This window comes from Caretta caretta, chromosome 1 (assembly GCF_965140235.1).
Source record: "Caretta caretta isolate rCarCar2 chromosome 1, rCarCar1.hap1, whole genome shotgun sequence".
Classification (NCBI taxonomy): Eukaryota; Metazoa; Chordata; order Testudines; family Cheloniidae; genus Caretta; species Caretta caretta.
The window spans coordinates 121,608,579-121,627,079 of NC_134206.1; the positions used below are offsets into that span (position 1 = coordinate 121,608,579).

At 40.2% G+C, this 18,501-nt stretch overlaps 1 protein-coding gene across 3 annotated transcripts in view; it reads right to left on the reverse strand.

The window, feature by feature from the left end:
- ATP10A (ATPase phospholipid transporting 10A (putative)) overlaps nt 1–18,501 on the reverse strand; it is a 156,148-nt gene that overhangs the window by 50,671 nt on the left and 86,976 nt on the right. For all 3 annotated transcript variants that reach the window (XM_075130796.1, XM_075130795.1, XM_048858802.2), the window contains exons 3-7: nt 18,092–18,177; nt 7,436–7,542; nt 7,206–7,337; nt 4,870–5,000; nt 2,900–3,152 (exon numbers count right to left, since the gene is read on the reverse strand). In XM_075130796.1, coding sequence (XP_074986897.1) covers nt 2,900–3,152; nt 4,870–5,000; nt 7,206–7,337; nt 7,436–7,542; nt 18,092–18,177 — 709 coding nt within the window. The remainder of the gene's footprint in view (nt 1–2,899; nt 3,153–4,869; nt 5,001–7,205; nt 7,338–7,435; nt 7,543–18,091; nt 18,178–18,501) is intronic.

Here is an 18,501-nt window from a genome sequence, read left to right on the forward strand (position 1 = left end):
TGAAAGTGGGGAATAAAAACAATGACAATTATGACCCTTTATACACAGAAAGGCAAAGAATTAGTGCAAGATCACTCTATATAGAGAAGAGAAAATGAAAGATTCAAATATTATGATTAAAGGAATTGTAAACTTAAAAATCACATTTCAATCTGGAAATTTTGCACCAACTAGAATTACAAGTGAGCATATAGATGCCTATAAATGAGAGAGGGTAAAGAAGGAAACACTACGGTATTTATTTGCTTTATGTTTTGATAATTTTGCATATTGTCAGTTTCACTGTTTGGTTTTTATTATTTTCTAACATTTATATTGTAATCCCAAATCACTTACAAAAAGTATGGGTAGACTTGAAAATGATAATTCATTGTAAGATAAAACATTTGACACTTAATTTCTTCTTTACTTACCCACCAAGACCCAAGTGTAGGCTTTTGTATTTGCGCTGCATCACCTGATGCAATCTAACCCATAAAATGCTGCTCTTCCTGCACTGTTTTAGTTAACTGTAATGTCATTAACTCTTGGAAGGAACACAATATGCCCTGAAATCAGAGGGTGGCAGATAAACAAGAAGAATGAATAGAAGCAGTACGGTCTAATATTTAGTGCACAGAACTGGGAGTCAGGAAATGTGCTGTAGATTCTAATTCTACCTCTGTCTCTGACTCACTGTGAATGGTTTCAGAGGAACAGCCGTGTTAGTCTGTATTTGCAAAAAGAAAAGGAGTACTTGTGGCACCTTAGAGACTAACCAATTTATTTGAACATGAGCTTTCGTGAGCCACAGCTCACTTCATCAGAGGACAGTGGGGTGGGAGGAGGTATTGTTTCATATTCTCTGTGTGTATATAAAGTCTGCTGCAGTTTCCACGGTACACATCTGATGAAGTGAGCTGTGGCTCATGAAAGCTCATGCTCAAATAAATTGGTTAGTCTCTAAGGTGCCACAAGTACTCCTTTTCTTTTCACTGTGAATGGTTAGGGAAGTTTCAACTGCTCTTTCTCTCTTTTTCTGTAACATAGGGTTAATAATCATATCCTACTATCTCTGTTAGGTGCACTGATTTCTTCCTAGGAAAAGTGGTGCAAGTGCAATATATGATTACTATTTTAAAATATTTTATTTTAAAAGTAAATTCACTCTGTAATTTAAGCCTCCACAATATTCTGTTACTAACTTGGGATCTCATACAATTTTCAAAGTCTTTTTTAAGTTTACAGTTAACTTTTAATAAGTCTCTCTTATTCCATTTCTGATGTGTTAGCTGAACTCTCCAAATGAACTTAAGGAAAGAATAATGTACTGCAGGTTAAAAAACTTAATTACTGCATTTAGAAAGCCAGTACAATATCTATCAAGTATGCAAAGAAATCTGAGAATGTAACATCTTTCAAGTCCCAAAGGATACCGCTTAAATGTTAGGGGGAAAATAGCTTAATACAAATTACACTACATCGGAAGTCACTTAATAATTTTAAGAGGTTGACAAGATGACACATGCGTGACAACTAAACGTAACCTCATTCCCTTGTGGTAATGAATTACATTTTAATACTTCAAAAGTCAGCTACTTCAGAATGTTCTGTTCAGTTACAATATTTGTTTGGCAGCAAAAGAATGTTAACTCAGAGATACCCATCACACTGGGGCACTGAAGTGAACAAGATAAAGCTAAAACAGATGAAATATTATTACAACAGACTGTGCTATTTTGTTAACATGAAAGCCACACTAGGAACCTTGTTCACCTTTCGTTCTTGACACTAATTGAGTATCTTGGAGTGAAGTTAAACATTAAGGGACAAATCCACCAGTGTAGTCCCATTGATATCAATGGTACTATTCAGGTGTTTAAAGTTAAGCATGTTCCTAAATGCTTTGCAGGATCAGAGCGTAAACCTACTGTGACAAAGCTCTGTCCTTGTCTCAGTGGGTCCCACGCTTTCTGGTGGAGTTCACTAGCCTCAGAGGCTCACTGTGACCCTCCACATAGCCCTTCTCTCTCTAGAGGCAAAGGTCACATCCTACTGAGCCATTTTCATCATAAACCAGCAAGGGAGGTGAGGAGAAGCAACCCTCCCTCACACAGTCTCTGTTGTCTTCCAGTCTCAGTGATTAATCAGGGAGTGAGAGGGGGAGCCCAGGCCCGCCCTCTACTCCAGGCTCCAGCCCAGGGACCCTAATAGTAGCAGCTATGGTAGCTGACTTTTTGGAAATAGGACGTGTACAATTCCCTGGGTCACTTCCCCACAGCAGCCCCGCTTCCTCAATATCTACTTCACAGTTACCTCAGGGCCTCCTTCTTTGTGCCTGAAATGGTTTGTACTGCTCAGTTCCTCCAACAGCGTGGCTTCCTCCTACAGCTCCTAACACGTGCGCCCAACTGACTAACTGGGAGGCTTTTAACTAGTTTCAGTTAAAAACTAGTTAAATTTAAATTTAAACCAGTTAAACAGCCCCTAATTGGCTTCAGGTGTCCCAATCAACCTAGCTATCTTCCCTGCCTTCTGGAAAGATCTTAATTGGCCCCAGGTATCTTAATTGACCTGAAGCAGCTGCCATTTACTTACCCTGGTAACAGGGATTTGTTTAGCCTGGGGCTAATATATCTATCTCCCACTACTTTTCTATAGCCATCTGGCCTTGCCCTGTCACACTGCAGAGAATAGCAACCTTGACAACACACTCAAGATCCCAGAGAATCCCTGATAAGATTACAATTCCAAAATGAACAGACAACAAGTTATAGCTAATTTTACAACCATCATTGTGGTGTCTGATGCACATATCATAAATCCTACACAATTTGTCGTTTGTTTTAAGATCATAGTAACTTTTTTGTGTGATTGAAATCAAACTGAAGTAAACCACTGTACAGCAAACAAGGCTCACCATTAGCATCGTGGGAATACTCTATTCCAGAAACAGTGCATCTTCGGAAAACCATCTTATTTTCAGTAAGAGTACCAGTCTTGTCTGAGAATATATACTGCATCTGCCCTAAGTCTTCTGTGATGTTTAAAGCTCGACACTGTAGCTGAGTGTCGGTCTCTTCATCATATAAATCCTTGTCTTGATGAATGAAGAATACTTGGCATACTTTAACTATTTCAATGGATACATACAAAGAAATCGGAATCAGAACCTAAAATACATAAAAACACACTAATTAGGAGAAAATAGGGGCATAAATATTATATTGAATTGATATAATCTAATCAACTTTACGGCAGACTAAAATCACAAAGAGTGTATGTACTATACTGTACCTTAAAGAGTTTAATAGGCTTAGATTCAATATTGTAAAGTAATTAAAATGTTTGCAAAGAGTTTACTTGGACAGATTAGAAAAGCCTATGGTGCAACTGTAGAGCTGAAATCCATAATTATGTCTGGAAATGTGATTATCAAGGCTTGGAGAGAAGCAAACTTTTCAGGGTAATAAGATGAGCTTGAAAGAAGCTAGGAAAGGAAAAGAAGGGAGGGAGGAGAGGAACATACAATACAATCAGAATTCTGCAAATACAAAAGAATATCTTGCATCAAAAAATGGATGAATAGCTCCCAAATTTTATCTGTGTAAATAACAGGCTCTCACTAAATTAGCTTTCCAGGAACAGCAGAGGTAAAATGAATGATTGGTGGAAGGTTCTGCAGAGAAAGCAACGTTGTCAGTTGCAGTTTTTGAGCAGCAGTTCAGCTGAATGAAGAACATACTTTGTAATTGCTGAACAAAGTGTTAAGCTAAGAGAGTTTTCCTGAAAAAATTTTTCAGCAGTTTCTTGGGGATTTTCAAAAATCCACAAAAGACATAATTTCTAGTTGAATGTGCCTTGCAGATGTTTTTCAGTGCTGAAATTTCTGGTTATATACAAAATTAGGCTTGGTCAATTAGACTAGTGGGGTGAATCGCAGTCCATATGTAAGTACCAGGTGTGGTTATTTAAACAAAACCTATAGTAAAGGCTGCATACTTAAGTAAATCTGTTCTGAGTTTTCTTTAATAGAAAAAAACCTCTTAATACATTAAAATCATAATGGCAAAGGCCATTATTTAATCCATGCCTCTTCAGTGCAAGATCATTCCCTTCACTAGTATGCTATTTTCTAGTGCTCTGTCAGTTCTAGTTTTACATGTCCCAAAGACATAGACATCTACACTTCTCTTGACACACCACAGTATTCAACAATATAGCAGATCTCATCATCAGAAGACCTGCATCCTCCCAATATTCACCTCCTGTGCATAGGCACTGAATGATGACAACTCTAGTCATTTACCTCCTGTATAAATTCTAAATAGTTTGGGGCCATTAAAGGGTTAAATTCCAGCATTAACCTTGTCCTGGTAAGGTACCTGCATTCCAACACCACCAAAGTTCTAAGTAGTCCTCCAAGGTAGGCGGGTAACTGAGCTTTTGCAGCATGGCATCCCACAGAGTGTGAAGTTTGCTGCTCCCTGACAGGCACCCTCCTCATCTTAATCCATCTTGCTTGTTAAAAAAACAACACACCTGGAATGTTTGGGACGGAACCTCAGCAGGTGTGAATTGTCACAGCTCCAGTAAAGGCAATGGAGGGAAGACAATTTGGAGCATCAGTCCACTGATTTTTTTCAGAGCTCTTTTCATTTTGGTCACCATTAGCACATTAATGAGGCTCCTTTATTTTTCTGGCTACATAGTATTTTATTCTTCATTTTTCATGCTTTAATTGTATGGTATCTAATTGTATTGTATTTTAAACACTTAATTAGCTCCTCAAGTTCCTTGGTGGGAGAAGTTGTGCTCTCTTTTCTCGATATATAATTATTAAAATCAGTAAACTGTGAACACAGGAACCAGTGTGGACAACATTGTTACCTGAAAAACTATTATCATTGTCAAAAATAAATACACTGCAGCTAGAACTGGGGATAAATAGTTGCCATCAAGCCCGGGAACATCGAAAACTGGTTTCTTCTCACCATATTGCCACACCCATAGGCCATGACCTGCAGAAAAATTTAAATAGACGAAAACTTAAATGAACATCAAGAAATTAAAAAACCCACAGCATTGGTTTATTTTGTATGCATTTGTCCTTAAAAGTGATCTGCAAAAGAAAAAAAGGGGAGGGGGGCTTTTGCCTTTTCCTACTTTGTTATGATTTATGAAAAAGACCTGAAATGTTTTTTTTAATATGCATTTTCTACATTGGAAACTTAAGTCCTGTCTGCCCTGGAAGACACCATGACGACTGGAGAATTAGTGAAAAGGTGGCCATCACAAAAGTCAAAGGAATAGAAGCTGAGCAACTAAGAGGGGAAGAGATTTTAGTCAGACTATTTCAATCTCTTTGTTTATTGTCTTTCTTTGTTAGTTCCTATTTAATGCAAGGAAAGTATTAAAATTTTGGAGCAGTGATGTCTTTACCAAAGATATGGCAGTCCCACCCTTTTAATTAGGGTGTGAGAAAAATTAAACATATCCTCTGAGACATATATCAGGTCCTGCCATCCCAGCCAGGAAAGACCTGAGTTGATATTTCTGATATTCATTTTAAAAATAAGCTGAAAAAACCCAAAACCTTAATACCTACCTCCTCCCCAAAACCTACCAATCTTTCAGGCCCTATTCTTTATATGTCATAAAGCAACAAAAAAGAAGTAAAGCCCATTAAAAAAAATCCTTTGTAAGACACCTCTATCAAGTTTCTAAACTGCCCCTTGTTCCACACTGAAATAACGATACATAAAAATGACTGTCTCACTAAATATTTTGCAGCAGTGCAAAGCTTTATATTATGTATGCTCTGATATGTCTATAGCTATTTTTAATAATCTAGAGTAAAAATACTAAAAATTCTGCACTTGCAATGGACTATATCAAGTTTCTTTTTACTAAATGTTCTGATTTTCAAAAGACCTAGTGATTTTAGATATCACTAATTCCCAACTTATCGAGATATCTTAAAAGGGCTTGGTTTTCAGAGGGTGGGTACTCAGCACTCTGAAAAACCCCAGCCCTTCTCAAGGTGATTCAAGCTGGGCAGCCCAAAATTGAGGACTCCCAGATCTCTAGTCACTTTTTCAAATCTTGGCCTCTCATTTTAGTTAATATTTTATAGACAATATTGATAAGAAAGTTATGGGGATACACAACTCATTTTAACAATTGGCAAAAAAGAAACAACAAGAAAAAAACCCCACTTCTGTTACTAGGATTCTACTCTAAAACAAATTGGAAATCCTTAGGATGAAATGCTGGTTTTGGATATGCGAGGTGCCCATTGAACTCAGTGGGAACAAAGAGCATAATAATAGTTTGGCCCTCAACTTTCATCTTTAAAGAGGGTATCAACAGCTGGAAAAAGACACAATTAAGGGTATTAAAATAACACAGAAGTTTTGGTAAAATACATTTAAGGTTGCCAAGAAAAATTCCAGAACTTATGTATTACACACAACCAAAACAAAACCCAGACATTACAAAATATGGAATTCAAAAGCAACAGCTAAAGAAATGTTTTGCATACAAACCTTTACACCAAATTCTCAGTCAGAGACCAATACACACATACACACACACTCTAACCAGAACCCAAACAAACTTACCCCTGCCCCTCTATTTTTGTTAAAATTTTTGATGCCAGTAACAATTCCATTGAAATCAATGGTAGTCTTTTCTTTGACTTGCCCTTTGAATTCGGACTTTATACAATTTTTAATATTATAAGTTTGGATACTTAAGTATGGTGGGTTAATATTGTATATTATGAGTCCCTGTTTTCATCTAATAGAGCTAGGTGAATGGTATTGTACTAGTTATGTTTACTCCGTGTTCATATATTACCTTGGCAACTAAGTATGTGCCAAATTCTGCCACCCTTAGTCATGATGAGTTGATTTCAAAGATACTACTTTTGAAGTAGGGCACGACTCATTGCTACTGAAGGTGGCAGAGCCTGACACAATAGTTGTCTGATTTGGTCTTGTAATGGTATATAGTTGATTGTTATTAAAAGATTACTATTTGGATGTGCTTATGTACTAAGCTGATGTTTCCTACCAGAAAAAACAACAACACACTTTACATAGAAAAGAAGTAGCTACACGAATCAAGAGACAGAAGATATACATTTTCGAATTTTTAAAGCAAAGCATGTGACTCTTAGGATAGAGTTTGGTCCTTAACTTTTATTTTTAAAGAGGACTTACCGATGGCTGAAAATAGACACATGACTATAAGTATGAGGACACACCAAAGGACATCAATATTCATCTGTCTTTCAAGCTTACTGCGCTTGTAACGTGGTCCACTGTTATTTAACAAAGCTTTGGTCTCGTGCCCTGCAGAAGCAATTACATTAAATAATATAGATATTTGTTGACAGTCTAAGGAAACTATCAAGTGAACATGTAAAGTCAAAGGAAAAGCTGTCTTTTACCTGCATAGATTACTATCCCTGTAACCTCTTCTGTGTTCCTAACAGTACATCCACGCAACAAAAGGTTTTCTTTATATAGTGCATCCTTTTTCCCACTTGTATGTACACTGCAAAAGATTTAATAACAGAACTCGACACAGATTATCCCCAAAGCTTAAACAATCAGATCCCCATTCTCTGGCCTGAGGACAAAGGACTCTGGGATTCACAAGCAGTCTTGACACCACAGGTATTCCATGGAGGATATATTTGGGTCCAATGAAAGGGAAGCGAAGGGGAAGGATGTACGTGCACAAGTGAGAGCAAGATGACTGCACTACATATTTCTTACTGACTGCTCTATAAAGAAGAAATGGCATGTACTTTATAATTATATAGGTTCTAATTGTGGCTGTACTCCTGAGTTGAGTTTTGCACTTAGAGTAGTATAAAGATTATTTTTGAAGAATTCTACAAAATATTTGTATAAGTATCCTGTATCTCTCTGTTTTTTTTTTCTATTTTCTAACCAGTGAATTTTTCTTTTCCCCTTTCCAATTCTCAATCTCTTGAATTCCCTGGGTCCTTTTGGCCCAATTCTGTCTCTGGGAACTCTGTGATCCCTTTTTCCTTGCTCTTCTCCATTCCCTCCACAGCCTACTCGCCCTTACTCTCTTTGGCCCCCTCACTCTGATCTCCTTACTGCCTGCTAAACAGGATCAAATTAAGAATTCTTGGGGTTCTAGGCACAGAATATCCTGAAGCTCCACCTTGTTATAAAATACTTAAACTTTCCTGAGATGATTAAAAACATGTCATTTAAAGAATTAACAGCATATGGGAACAACACAAGCATCTTCGCCAGACATTAACAATTATATGTTTAGCTAAAAATTAAAAATTCACAGCTAACAGGTTCCCAGAAAACATGGCTGGCTTGATATTGTACGTGAATTTAGACGTTAAATGCCCTAGCTATTCCATGCAAGCACTGACAGAGAAAAAAGATAATGAATTCACTACAGGGGAGCAGAGGTGGGTGAGGTAATTGGTTATTGGAGCAACTTCTGCTGGTGAAAGAGACAACTTAGAGCTCTTCTTCAGTTGAACAGCCGAGAATCAATAATTTCTGGCTTGTGTCAGCATTTGTGGAAAATAGTTTTCGATCAATATGTGCATCTGAGCAATTGTTAACACTGCTGACTCCAATTACAGTTAGGGAATGTGCAGCGCATGGCACATAGTCCTTTGGTGGGTTCTCTGTGACAGATGGGCCTACGGACTATTGTAACAATCAGTTGCATCACTAGCATTATCATACAATTGCCCACAGCTGTTAAGACACATCCAAACCTAGGTTATTTATTATAGCCAGCACAGCTTTAGCCAGGTTTGCTCCTGTGTGGTTCTCAAGTGGCTGAAATCCAATTATTTGGCCCTCTGAATGAGAAATCAGAAAATGAATGTGAGCTGGTCTACAAGCGCTTCATCAGGTGGTGAATCAACAATTACAGAGAAATACTTGGCTTGCTGCAATTCTCTTACTATGGTGGTTTTAATTTTCTGTCTCATCAATTCAATGAATTTGTCACCTAGAGTTGAGGGCAGGTAGGATGGCTTTCCTCTTCCCTCGAAATTTAGCAAGGTGGTCAGCCAGACATGGATCAAATGGTAATATTAGCTCAAAAATCCCCAAATCTCTTCCATAGCTTTTGGAGCCTAATACTTCATCCTGACCCCGGAAGCCAAGCCCACAAGTACGTAAACTTTGTAACTGCCACCACACACTGAAGAATGTCTAGTGGCATTCTAGTTCTAATGTCTAGTGGCAACTAGTACTGCTGTTCTGAACTGAATTGGCATGCCAATTGGCATTACCAATTGCCAAGATGTTTTCTACATCTGCATTTCTGTGCACAGCTGTACCTCTAGCAATCCCAAACAGTCTCATTGAGTTTCATCGAGTTTTCTCCCAGCGTGGGATATGTGGAAATCTGGATGTTCTTTGTATCCAGGTAAATATAATAAGTCTAAGATATTTCAAATTAACCACTAAGTGGTAATAATAGCAACCTCTAAAAACAACTGCCTGACCACTGAAGCCAAACAGACAAAAAAGTGGGGCATCAGGATATATGAGAAACTCTTGGTAAACAAAATAACGTCTATCCTAGCTGAGTACTACTGTTTATTATTTATGTATTGACAAAACCTGCAATTACATCAGAGAAACAGGGGGAAAATGCTTGGGAGAATGGATTGCCACAAGGGAAATACTAAGAATAAAAAAATAACTTCTTACATCAGTAGCACTGTAACATTGCTAAGGGGGTGGAGGGGGGGAAGAAAAGTCAAATAACTTTTATAGACCTGCTGAGTATGAATGAAATTCCACATAACAGACTCCAGTATCTTAATGCTGCAGAGCAGATGGTGAAGGAAAATTGGAAATATTTTAACTACTGTGCATTCATATAAATAGCACTGAAAGTAGAATTCTTAATTTTCAAAACAAATTGGAATGCAGAGCTAATAAAGAGAAATGTTGAGAAACTGAATGCACTAGAATAAAACTAAGATATCCAACTACTGTTGCTGCAGCCTCAAACTTTATTTTTATGTTTATTTTTCTATATGTTATTTTATGTAGTAGATTTTGCTCCCCTTAAGTATGGTACAGTTTAACACCATGTATTGCCAGTCCTGAGCATTTAAAAAAAAAAACATGAACGAGGGCCCCCCAAATCATGAAATTGGCTAAAACATCGTGATTTTTTCATTTAAATTCTTTTTATTTGTCTTTCTTTTTATTTGTCTTGCACCTTGAGTGCTAGAAACTTACGCTTTTTAAAAACAAATGCTGACATTCTAACCTTATTACATGCCTTTAGGAGCTGTGGCTTTAAGAACCACACCAAATATCATGAGACGAGCAGTAAAATCAACAGAATTGGCAACACTTAATCTGTGGAAACACTGAGATGACTCTCAGAGTAAGGGGCTACTCAGAGCATTACACAGAAAAAAAAGAAAACACACTCCCTCCCTCAAAGAGTTTGCGATCTGATTTAGATGACCAGGTGAGAGAAAGAACTATGGTATTGCCAAGTGTTTAGCAGTGGGAAGGTTTGGATTTTAGATATGTTATAGATACAGCAGTAACAATATCTCGCAAGAGACCAGAACTGAGGAAAGAAGGAAAAGAAACTGGTAAGATTACCTTGAGTTTGCAACTTTGAAGCACAAATGGTTTCTGACACTCTAGTAGAGAATTCCCCTCAGCATTTCTAAGATAGCAGAACATGTTTTCATTTTATTGATTTCTGAGTTACAAAAATTCTGCTTTTGTCCTCTCTCATCACTGTCCCATCCCTTGATCATGGACTTCCTAAGTTTGTGCTCAGCACAATAAGCAGCAATCATTCACTGCCAGCTTAGAAGTCTGAGTATTTGGGATGTATAAAAGATTTATACACTCAAGGGAGAATAATTTGTTAAATTATCCACAATGGACTGCAGTAATCCTACTATTCTGAGTACTATGCCTTCTCTGCTTTTTAAGACCAAATCCTCCTGCAGCTTGACTCTGAATTACCAGGATATTAGCTTAAGTTTCCAGTAAAGTGTTCAAATTGTAGTTAACTTCCCTGTTAATAAGTGGACTTGTTTTTCACAAATCTACTGGAGAAGTAATAGCTCTGGTTTGTGATTTTTATATCCCACACAAGTTCTTTATAGATGTTAATGACAGCGGACTGCAATATATATACACTGTTCACTACAAACTTGTGTATACGGTTATAACTAGGGCCCTACCAAATTGGTGGTCCATTTTGGTCAACTTCATAGTCATAGGATTTTAAAAATTGTAAATTTCATGATTTCAGCTATTTAAATTTGAAATTTCAGGTGTTGTAATTGTAGGAGTTGGCGGGGGGGGGGTAATCGCAAGGTAATGGTGGTGGGGGGGGGGGGGTTGCAGTACTGCTACTCTTACTTCTGTGCTGCTGCTGGCAGGGTGCTGCCTTCAGAGCTGGGCCCCTGGCCAACAGTCACCGCTCTCCGGCCGCACAGCTCTGAAGTCAGCACAGAAGTAAGGGTGGCAATACCGCAACTCTGCTAAAATAATCTTGTGATCGCCCTGCAACTCCCTTTTGGGTCAGGACCCCCAATTTGAGAAATGCTGGTTTCCCCTATGAAATCTGTATAGAATAGGGCAGTGGTGGGCATCATGGTAATCCGCGGGCCACAAGACCGTTTGTTTACATTGACCATCCGCAGGCACGCCGCCCACAGCACCCAGTGGCCGCGGTTCGCTGTTCCCATTGGCTGGGAACAGTGAACCGCAGCCATTGGGAGCTACGGGCAGCCGTACCTGAGGATGGTCAATGTAAACAAACGGTCTCATGGCCTGTCCGTGGATTACCCTGATGGGCCGCATGTGGCCTGTGAGCCGCAGATTGCCCACCACTGGTATAGGGTAAAAGCACACAAAAGACCAGATTTCATGTTGGGAAACCAGATTTCATGGTCTGTGATACATTTTTGGACACCTAACAGAAATTCCAGATCATAGGCCCTGGTTTTCATATGGCAATTCAATCACCTTGACATCTGTTAGGAGAGCAATACAGCAGTGCACAGACAATCCAGAAAGTTTTTGAAGAGTGTTAGGGACAACTTTAGGGTGCAAGTGCTGGAGGAACCAACTAGGGGCAGAGCTCTTCTTGACATGCTGCTCACAAACTGGGAAGAATTAGTAGGGGAAGCAAAAGTGGATGGGAACCTGGGAGGCAGTGACCATGAGATGGTTGAGTTCAGGATCCTGACACAGGGAAGAAAGGAGAGCAGCAGAATACGGACCCTGGACTTCAGAAAAGCAGACTTTGACTCCCTCAGGGAACTGATGGGCAGGATCTTCTGGGAGAATAACATGAGGGGGAAAGGAGTCCAGGAGAGCTGGGTGTATTTTAAAGAAGTCTTACTGAGGGCACAGGAACAAACCATCCCGATGTGCAGAAGGAATAGCAAATATGGCAGGCGACCAGCTTGGCTTAACAGAGAAATCTTCAGTGAGCTTAAACACAAAAAGGAAGCTTACAAGAAGTGGAAATTTGGACAAATGACGAGGGAGGAGTAAAAAAAATATTGCTTGAGTGTGCAGGGATGTAATCAGGAATGCCAAAGCACAATTGGAATTGCAGCTAGCAAGGGATGTGAAGGGTAACAAGAAGGGTTTCTATAGATATGTTAGCAACAAGTAGAAGGTCAGGGAAAGTGTGGGACTCATACCGAATGGGGGAGGTAACCTAGTGACAGATGATGTGGAAAAAGCTGAAATACTCAATGCTGTTTTCGCCCCTGTCTTCATAGACACGGTCAGCTCCCAGACTGCTGCACTGGGCAGCACAGTATGGGGAGAAAGGGAGCAGCCCTCGGTGGTGAAAGAACAGGTTAAGGACTATTTAGAAAAGCTGGACATGCACAAGTCCATAGGTCCGGACCTGATGCATCCGATAGTGCTGAGGGAGTTGGCGGATGTGATTGCAGAGCCATTGGCCATTATCTTTGAAAACTCGTGGCGATTGGGGGAGGTCCCGGATGATTGGAAAAAGGCAAATATAGTGCCCATCTTTAAAAAAGGGAAGAAGGAGAATCCAGGGAACTACAGACCGGTCAGTCTCACCACAGTCCCTGGAAAAATCATGGAGCAGGTCCTCAAGGGATCCATTTTGAAGCACTTGGAGAAGAGGAAGGTGATCAGGAACAGTCATCGTGGATTCACCAAGGGTAAGGCATGCCTAACCAACCTGACTGCCTTCTATGATGAGATAACTGGCTCTGTGTATATGGGGAAAGTGGTGGACGAGATATACCTTGACTTTAGCAAAGTTTTGATACGGTCTCCCACAGTATTCTTGCCAGCAAGTTAAAGAAGTGTGGATTGCATGAATGGACTACAAGGTGGATAGAAATCTGGCTAGATCATCGGACTCAATGGGTAGTGATCAATGGCTCAATGTTTAGTTGGCAGCCAGTATCAAGCGGAGTGCCCCAGGGGTCGGTCCTGGGGCCGGTTTTGTTCAACATCTTCATTCTGGATGATGAGATGGATTGCACCCTCAGCAAGTTTGCGGATGATATTAAACTGGGGGGAGAGGTAGACAAGCTGGAGGGTAGGGATAGGGTTCAGAGTGACCTAGACAAATTGGAGGATTGGGCCAAAAGAAATCTGATGAGGTTCAACAAGGACAAGTGCAGAGTCCTGTACTTAGGACAGAAGGATCACATGCACTACTACAGACTGGGGACCCATTGGCTAAGCAGTAGTTTTGCAGAAAAGGACCTGGGGATTACAGTGGATGAGAAGCTGGATACGAGTCAACAGTGTGCCCTTGTCGCCAAGAAGGCTAACGGTATATTGGGCTGCATTAGTAGGAGCATTGCCAGCAGATCAAAGGAAGTGATTATTCCCCTCTATTCAGCACTGGTGAGGCCACATCTGGAGTATTGAATTGTATGGCAACTTTTCCCCATCTTACTCATCGCTAAACAAATAGCATTTGCTACTAATTTGCATTTGTACATAACAAAGTAAATCACAGTCATCCACTGGTGTTCTACATACTCTTAGAAAATGACATGGAGGAAACTAAGCCATGGAGTACAATAAATAAATACAACACATTTATTTTCCTCCACTTTTCCCCGCCCCATCCTACAAATGATCCACTAACTAGGTACATAGAAAAACGATGAGCTATTTAGACACGTAAATTTAAGGAAAGAAAATTACAAACTAGGGAATGTGCATGGAAGAAATTCAAAACCAGCGCTCTGTAAATTAGATAGGTCTGAGAACTAGCCTTCCCAGGTGAAACACAAATGCTGTGGGTCCACTGGGGAGACGGCTGAGCTCCCATTTCTGTCTCTGCAGGGTTGAACCTTTAACCTGGCACTGGTTCAGCACTGAATTTTCCCCTTCCTGGGACTCATTCCAATATGATTTTCGAGGGAAAGAAGGAAACCTTTCTCTGGGAGTATTTTTTTTTAAATGGTGACTTTTTGAAGCTGCTCAGAAATTTGGAATGTTAGAACTAGACTGTAGGAGAATGGATTAGAGAGCAGAGTGTAGGTGAGATGGTCAGAAGTGCTTGATAAATACAGTATGTTTCATGGCTCTGCAATTTCTCACATGGACATCATCCCAAAATATGTGGCATATAAACACCTAGTGAACATGCACATACCTAGTATGAGAAATGGCTACACTAGCTGCATTTAATTATTGTTTCAGTACATAATTGAGAAGGTATTTGCATGGAAACAGTCTTGTTTAACAGAGCCTGTCTCCAACTAACTTCTGCCTTTTCCTGTTTGTTTGCCTTGTATCCCATTTGCTAGAGTGGGATCAATAGGGTGATATATCAATACTGTATCAACACACACACAAAAAGATAGAAAATGCCTCCTCTCACCTCCAACCCCATGTTTTTCAGATATCCTGAAAAATAAGTTGTGGGGTTGTCATTGTTTTCTCAATAGTTGAAGGGCTATAAACAAATATCCAGCAATCCTGTAAAATGTCGGCATGCCTGTGATTCCTGCTGCTACTGCCAGATGAAGATTTCAGTGTGAAATTAAAATCTCTCTGAATTTGTCTGTTTTTAAAATATGAAGATCTTCCACAACCGTGCAGTGTTTATTGTTGCTTTTTGTTGTTGTTTTTTACAAAACTGTTCGTATTGATAAAGATTTCTAAACTGGGCAGGGAAGGGTTTGCATTATCTGGGTCTGAATACTTTGAACAGCTTTTAATAGTGTATTTCTAATTTTGAACTTGAATTGACTACATGGTAGAAGTCAAACGGACGAAGTCACTTGGTATATTTTCCGGATCTTTGACTGGCTGAGCCTAACCCTTGTGGTCAGGAGGATTAGCACAAGTCAGTTTGACTTATTTACCAGCGAGAGTGTCCGGAGAGCGTGTGCGCCTTCTAATTCAGCCAAAAGAAAAAAATATCAGAAAAACATGGCATCTCTTACTTTTCCATTGGCTTGAACCTTGAGCTTTCCCTAGCAACTACTCACCAGGGCATATGGGGGTCTGCTTGCCTCAAAGGCCTTTTAAGCAGATTCCCAGATGTCATATGCGGGGGAGCACTACCACCAGAGACCATGCTGACTTTGGGAGGGGAGGCAGTGGCCTTCTTTTTGAAAACAACAGAGAGGAGAGGGGGCCTCTGGAGGGGAGTAGCAGACCACCAGTTTATTCCACGCAAGGTGATAACAGATAAAGGGGATGGGGATTTGCTTGGAGGAAGATGTGTGGCAGGTTCTGCTGGGGAAGGTTGATTGCAGCAGGCCACAGAGAAAGAGGCATCAAAACTTTATTCTGAAATGCACTTCTAACTTTTGGATGTCCCCCATCACTAGCTTTACATTTATTTATTTTTTATGATGGCAAAGCTGATTTGCACCATGGCTTTACATACATTTGTATGTTGCGAGTTTACAACACTCTCTTATATATACATGAGATTACCAACTCTCACCAGGTGCTTGGGGCGGCATTCAGAATGGGGCTCTTCCCGCTGCAGTGGCTTTTGGGTGGCAGCTCCACCGCTCTTCTGGGTGCGGCAGCAATTTGGCGGCTTGGGGCAGCAAAATTGGTAGAGCTGCCCCTGACTCTCACTATAGTTGGTGTTTCTTAAAGCCCCAGGCTTCTGGAGTCATGTGATTATGTGAGGTTTTCAGATTTAAAATTTAAAAATAATTCTAGCCCCTATAGCTCCAGAGCAAAGCTGTAAAACCAGAAAGCACATACTGCACCCATGTATTTTTAAAACAAAATCTCAGTATTTTTAGGCAAATTTCATGATTTCTGGGGCCCGAGTCATGATTTTTGGGATCCACAGATGAGCAGAAATTGTGGCCGTGATTAAATCAAGTTGTTGAGTGGAGTCGACTGGGTATGTTCAGTGCAGTTTATGACTGTGAGTAAAAAGGTCAGCTTCAGTAATGCTTCACATCTGCAACACTGAGAAAGTTGGGGGGCAGGCCAGCCGCCATGTATTTTATTGTACTTTTTAATGGCTCATTGTGCCAACTAGTATGCTGATCTGCATACAGTGTACTGACCACCAGTATTGGTAATAAATTGGCATTCTGCTAGGGAACAGGCCAGCTTACTTGTTGCTGAATGTGCTGCTGCATGCAGAATTGTTAGTGTTTCAAAATATGAGTGAAGACTTTCTGGCATGCAGCTTACTAGATGTCTTTCGTCACTGAAGTCTTGGTATCTAGAAGCCTCAGCAGTGCCTATACTGGGATGTGAGGTCTCCTTGCTCCTTGGTCTTGGTGGTGATTTTTCACTTCTCTTGGACGGTCTCTCAGGGCATGGGGTCTTTAAGTTAAGTCTGAGTGCCCGAAGTTGCTCCATGGTCCTGGCTTACCAAAGCTGGAGATGACGGAGTCACTGGAGTGCTCTGAGTGGCTGAGCCGGAGGTACAGGGGCTGAATCGGACCCCATGGGTCCCAGTGAGCACTCCATGAGGAGCAGTTTCAGTCTGTCTTTTTTCAGCTTCCTAGATCTGCTCTTGAAGCTGGAGCAAACCTTATATTGCCGTAAGATGTGGGGTTCTCCAAGGCAGTGGAGGCAGCTGGAATGCCTGTCACTGCGGGGGAAAGACCTGTGGCAGGTCTGGCAGGGCTTTAATCCTGGGGTTTTTGGCATAACCTGCTAGGAAAGGCTGCAAGGAAACAGGGGCCCAAAGGCAAGGAGACCCTCACCTCAAAGGAAAACTAGAGGGGAACCCACCCCCCAAAACTGTACTATAAAAAATACTCAAACTAAAAAAAAACAAACAAGTAAGTAAGTAATACCAGCTCTCATCTTAACATGAGCTGTATATCTTGTGCTACTAGTACAGGGCCGCAGTCTCAGCTGGTCTAAACCGATGTAGCTGCAAAGGAGCTATGCTGATACAAGCTGAAAATCTGTTCCATGGCATTTATAATGCTTCAGATAATGTACGAAGGAGTGTCCATCCTGAACTCATACTCTTTGAAGCTAGGGTGGATAAACAGATTATGAAATCGGGTGAGGGGGGTGGGGAGTCTTATCTATTACTTCCCTGCTTCAGGCATTTATAGCCATGGTGTTAGCTGACCAATACATTCATCTTCAGGAATGGAAGTGAGAGACTTCTAACTCCATCTGAATGGAGAGGCAGGAGTTTTGAATGACTGCCCCAAGACACGGAGCATTCCACAAATAGATGCACCTTACAAAAGAGAACAATTTTAGCAGTTATTCTTGATAAGCAAGAGAAAGCATTCCAAAGTTAAGAAATGCCAGAATTAAAGTTGCCTGTGCAACCCTCATTCATCTCTCTTGTGTGTACGCATTGTGATACAGTCTTGGATTACATGATCACATACTATTTTTTCTGTAGAACTGATACCTCTGTAAGTGTACAAGGTGGTCCTGCTCTGGGGATGAATCAGGGTTGTGTAGTGAAGGAAGCTGTTGTCTGTAGAATTCCTGACTCATTTGGTTCAGAAGTTGGAAGCTGTTCAGGGAATGAGGTAGGGGACTAGAAGAAGAGAGCCTGGAAGTCAAATGTCTTATAGAGAAGGGACTGAAGACTGAAGGTAATTATATGAAATACTCACATGTAACCTCGAAACCTACTTAAGTCATTGTTTGGCTTCTCACATTCAATGACACTGGTGAACTTCAGGGGGTCAAATTCAGAGTCCTGGAATCATAAAAGTGTTAAATATTTAATCTTTTCATTAAGACTTTAATTTAGAAGCATACTTTATTTTATTTTATTTATTTATTTTTTTGCACAACATCCATAATATATTTTGGGTGGGCTTTTTAAAAGCACCTCAGTAAAAATGACTTAGCAGCCCAAGTGTCACTGAAAGTCAATGAGACTTGTGCTTCAAAATTCCTTGGGTGCTTTAGAAAGTCTCCCGTTAAAAGGATGATTTCCTACCCCCCCAAAGTAAAAGAACACACGTCTCAAAGGCATGAAATAAACAAAAAGTTAGACGGAGGAGCACATGTATTTTGG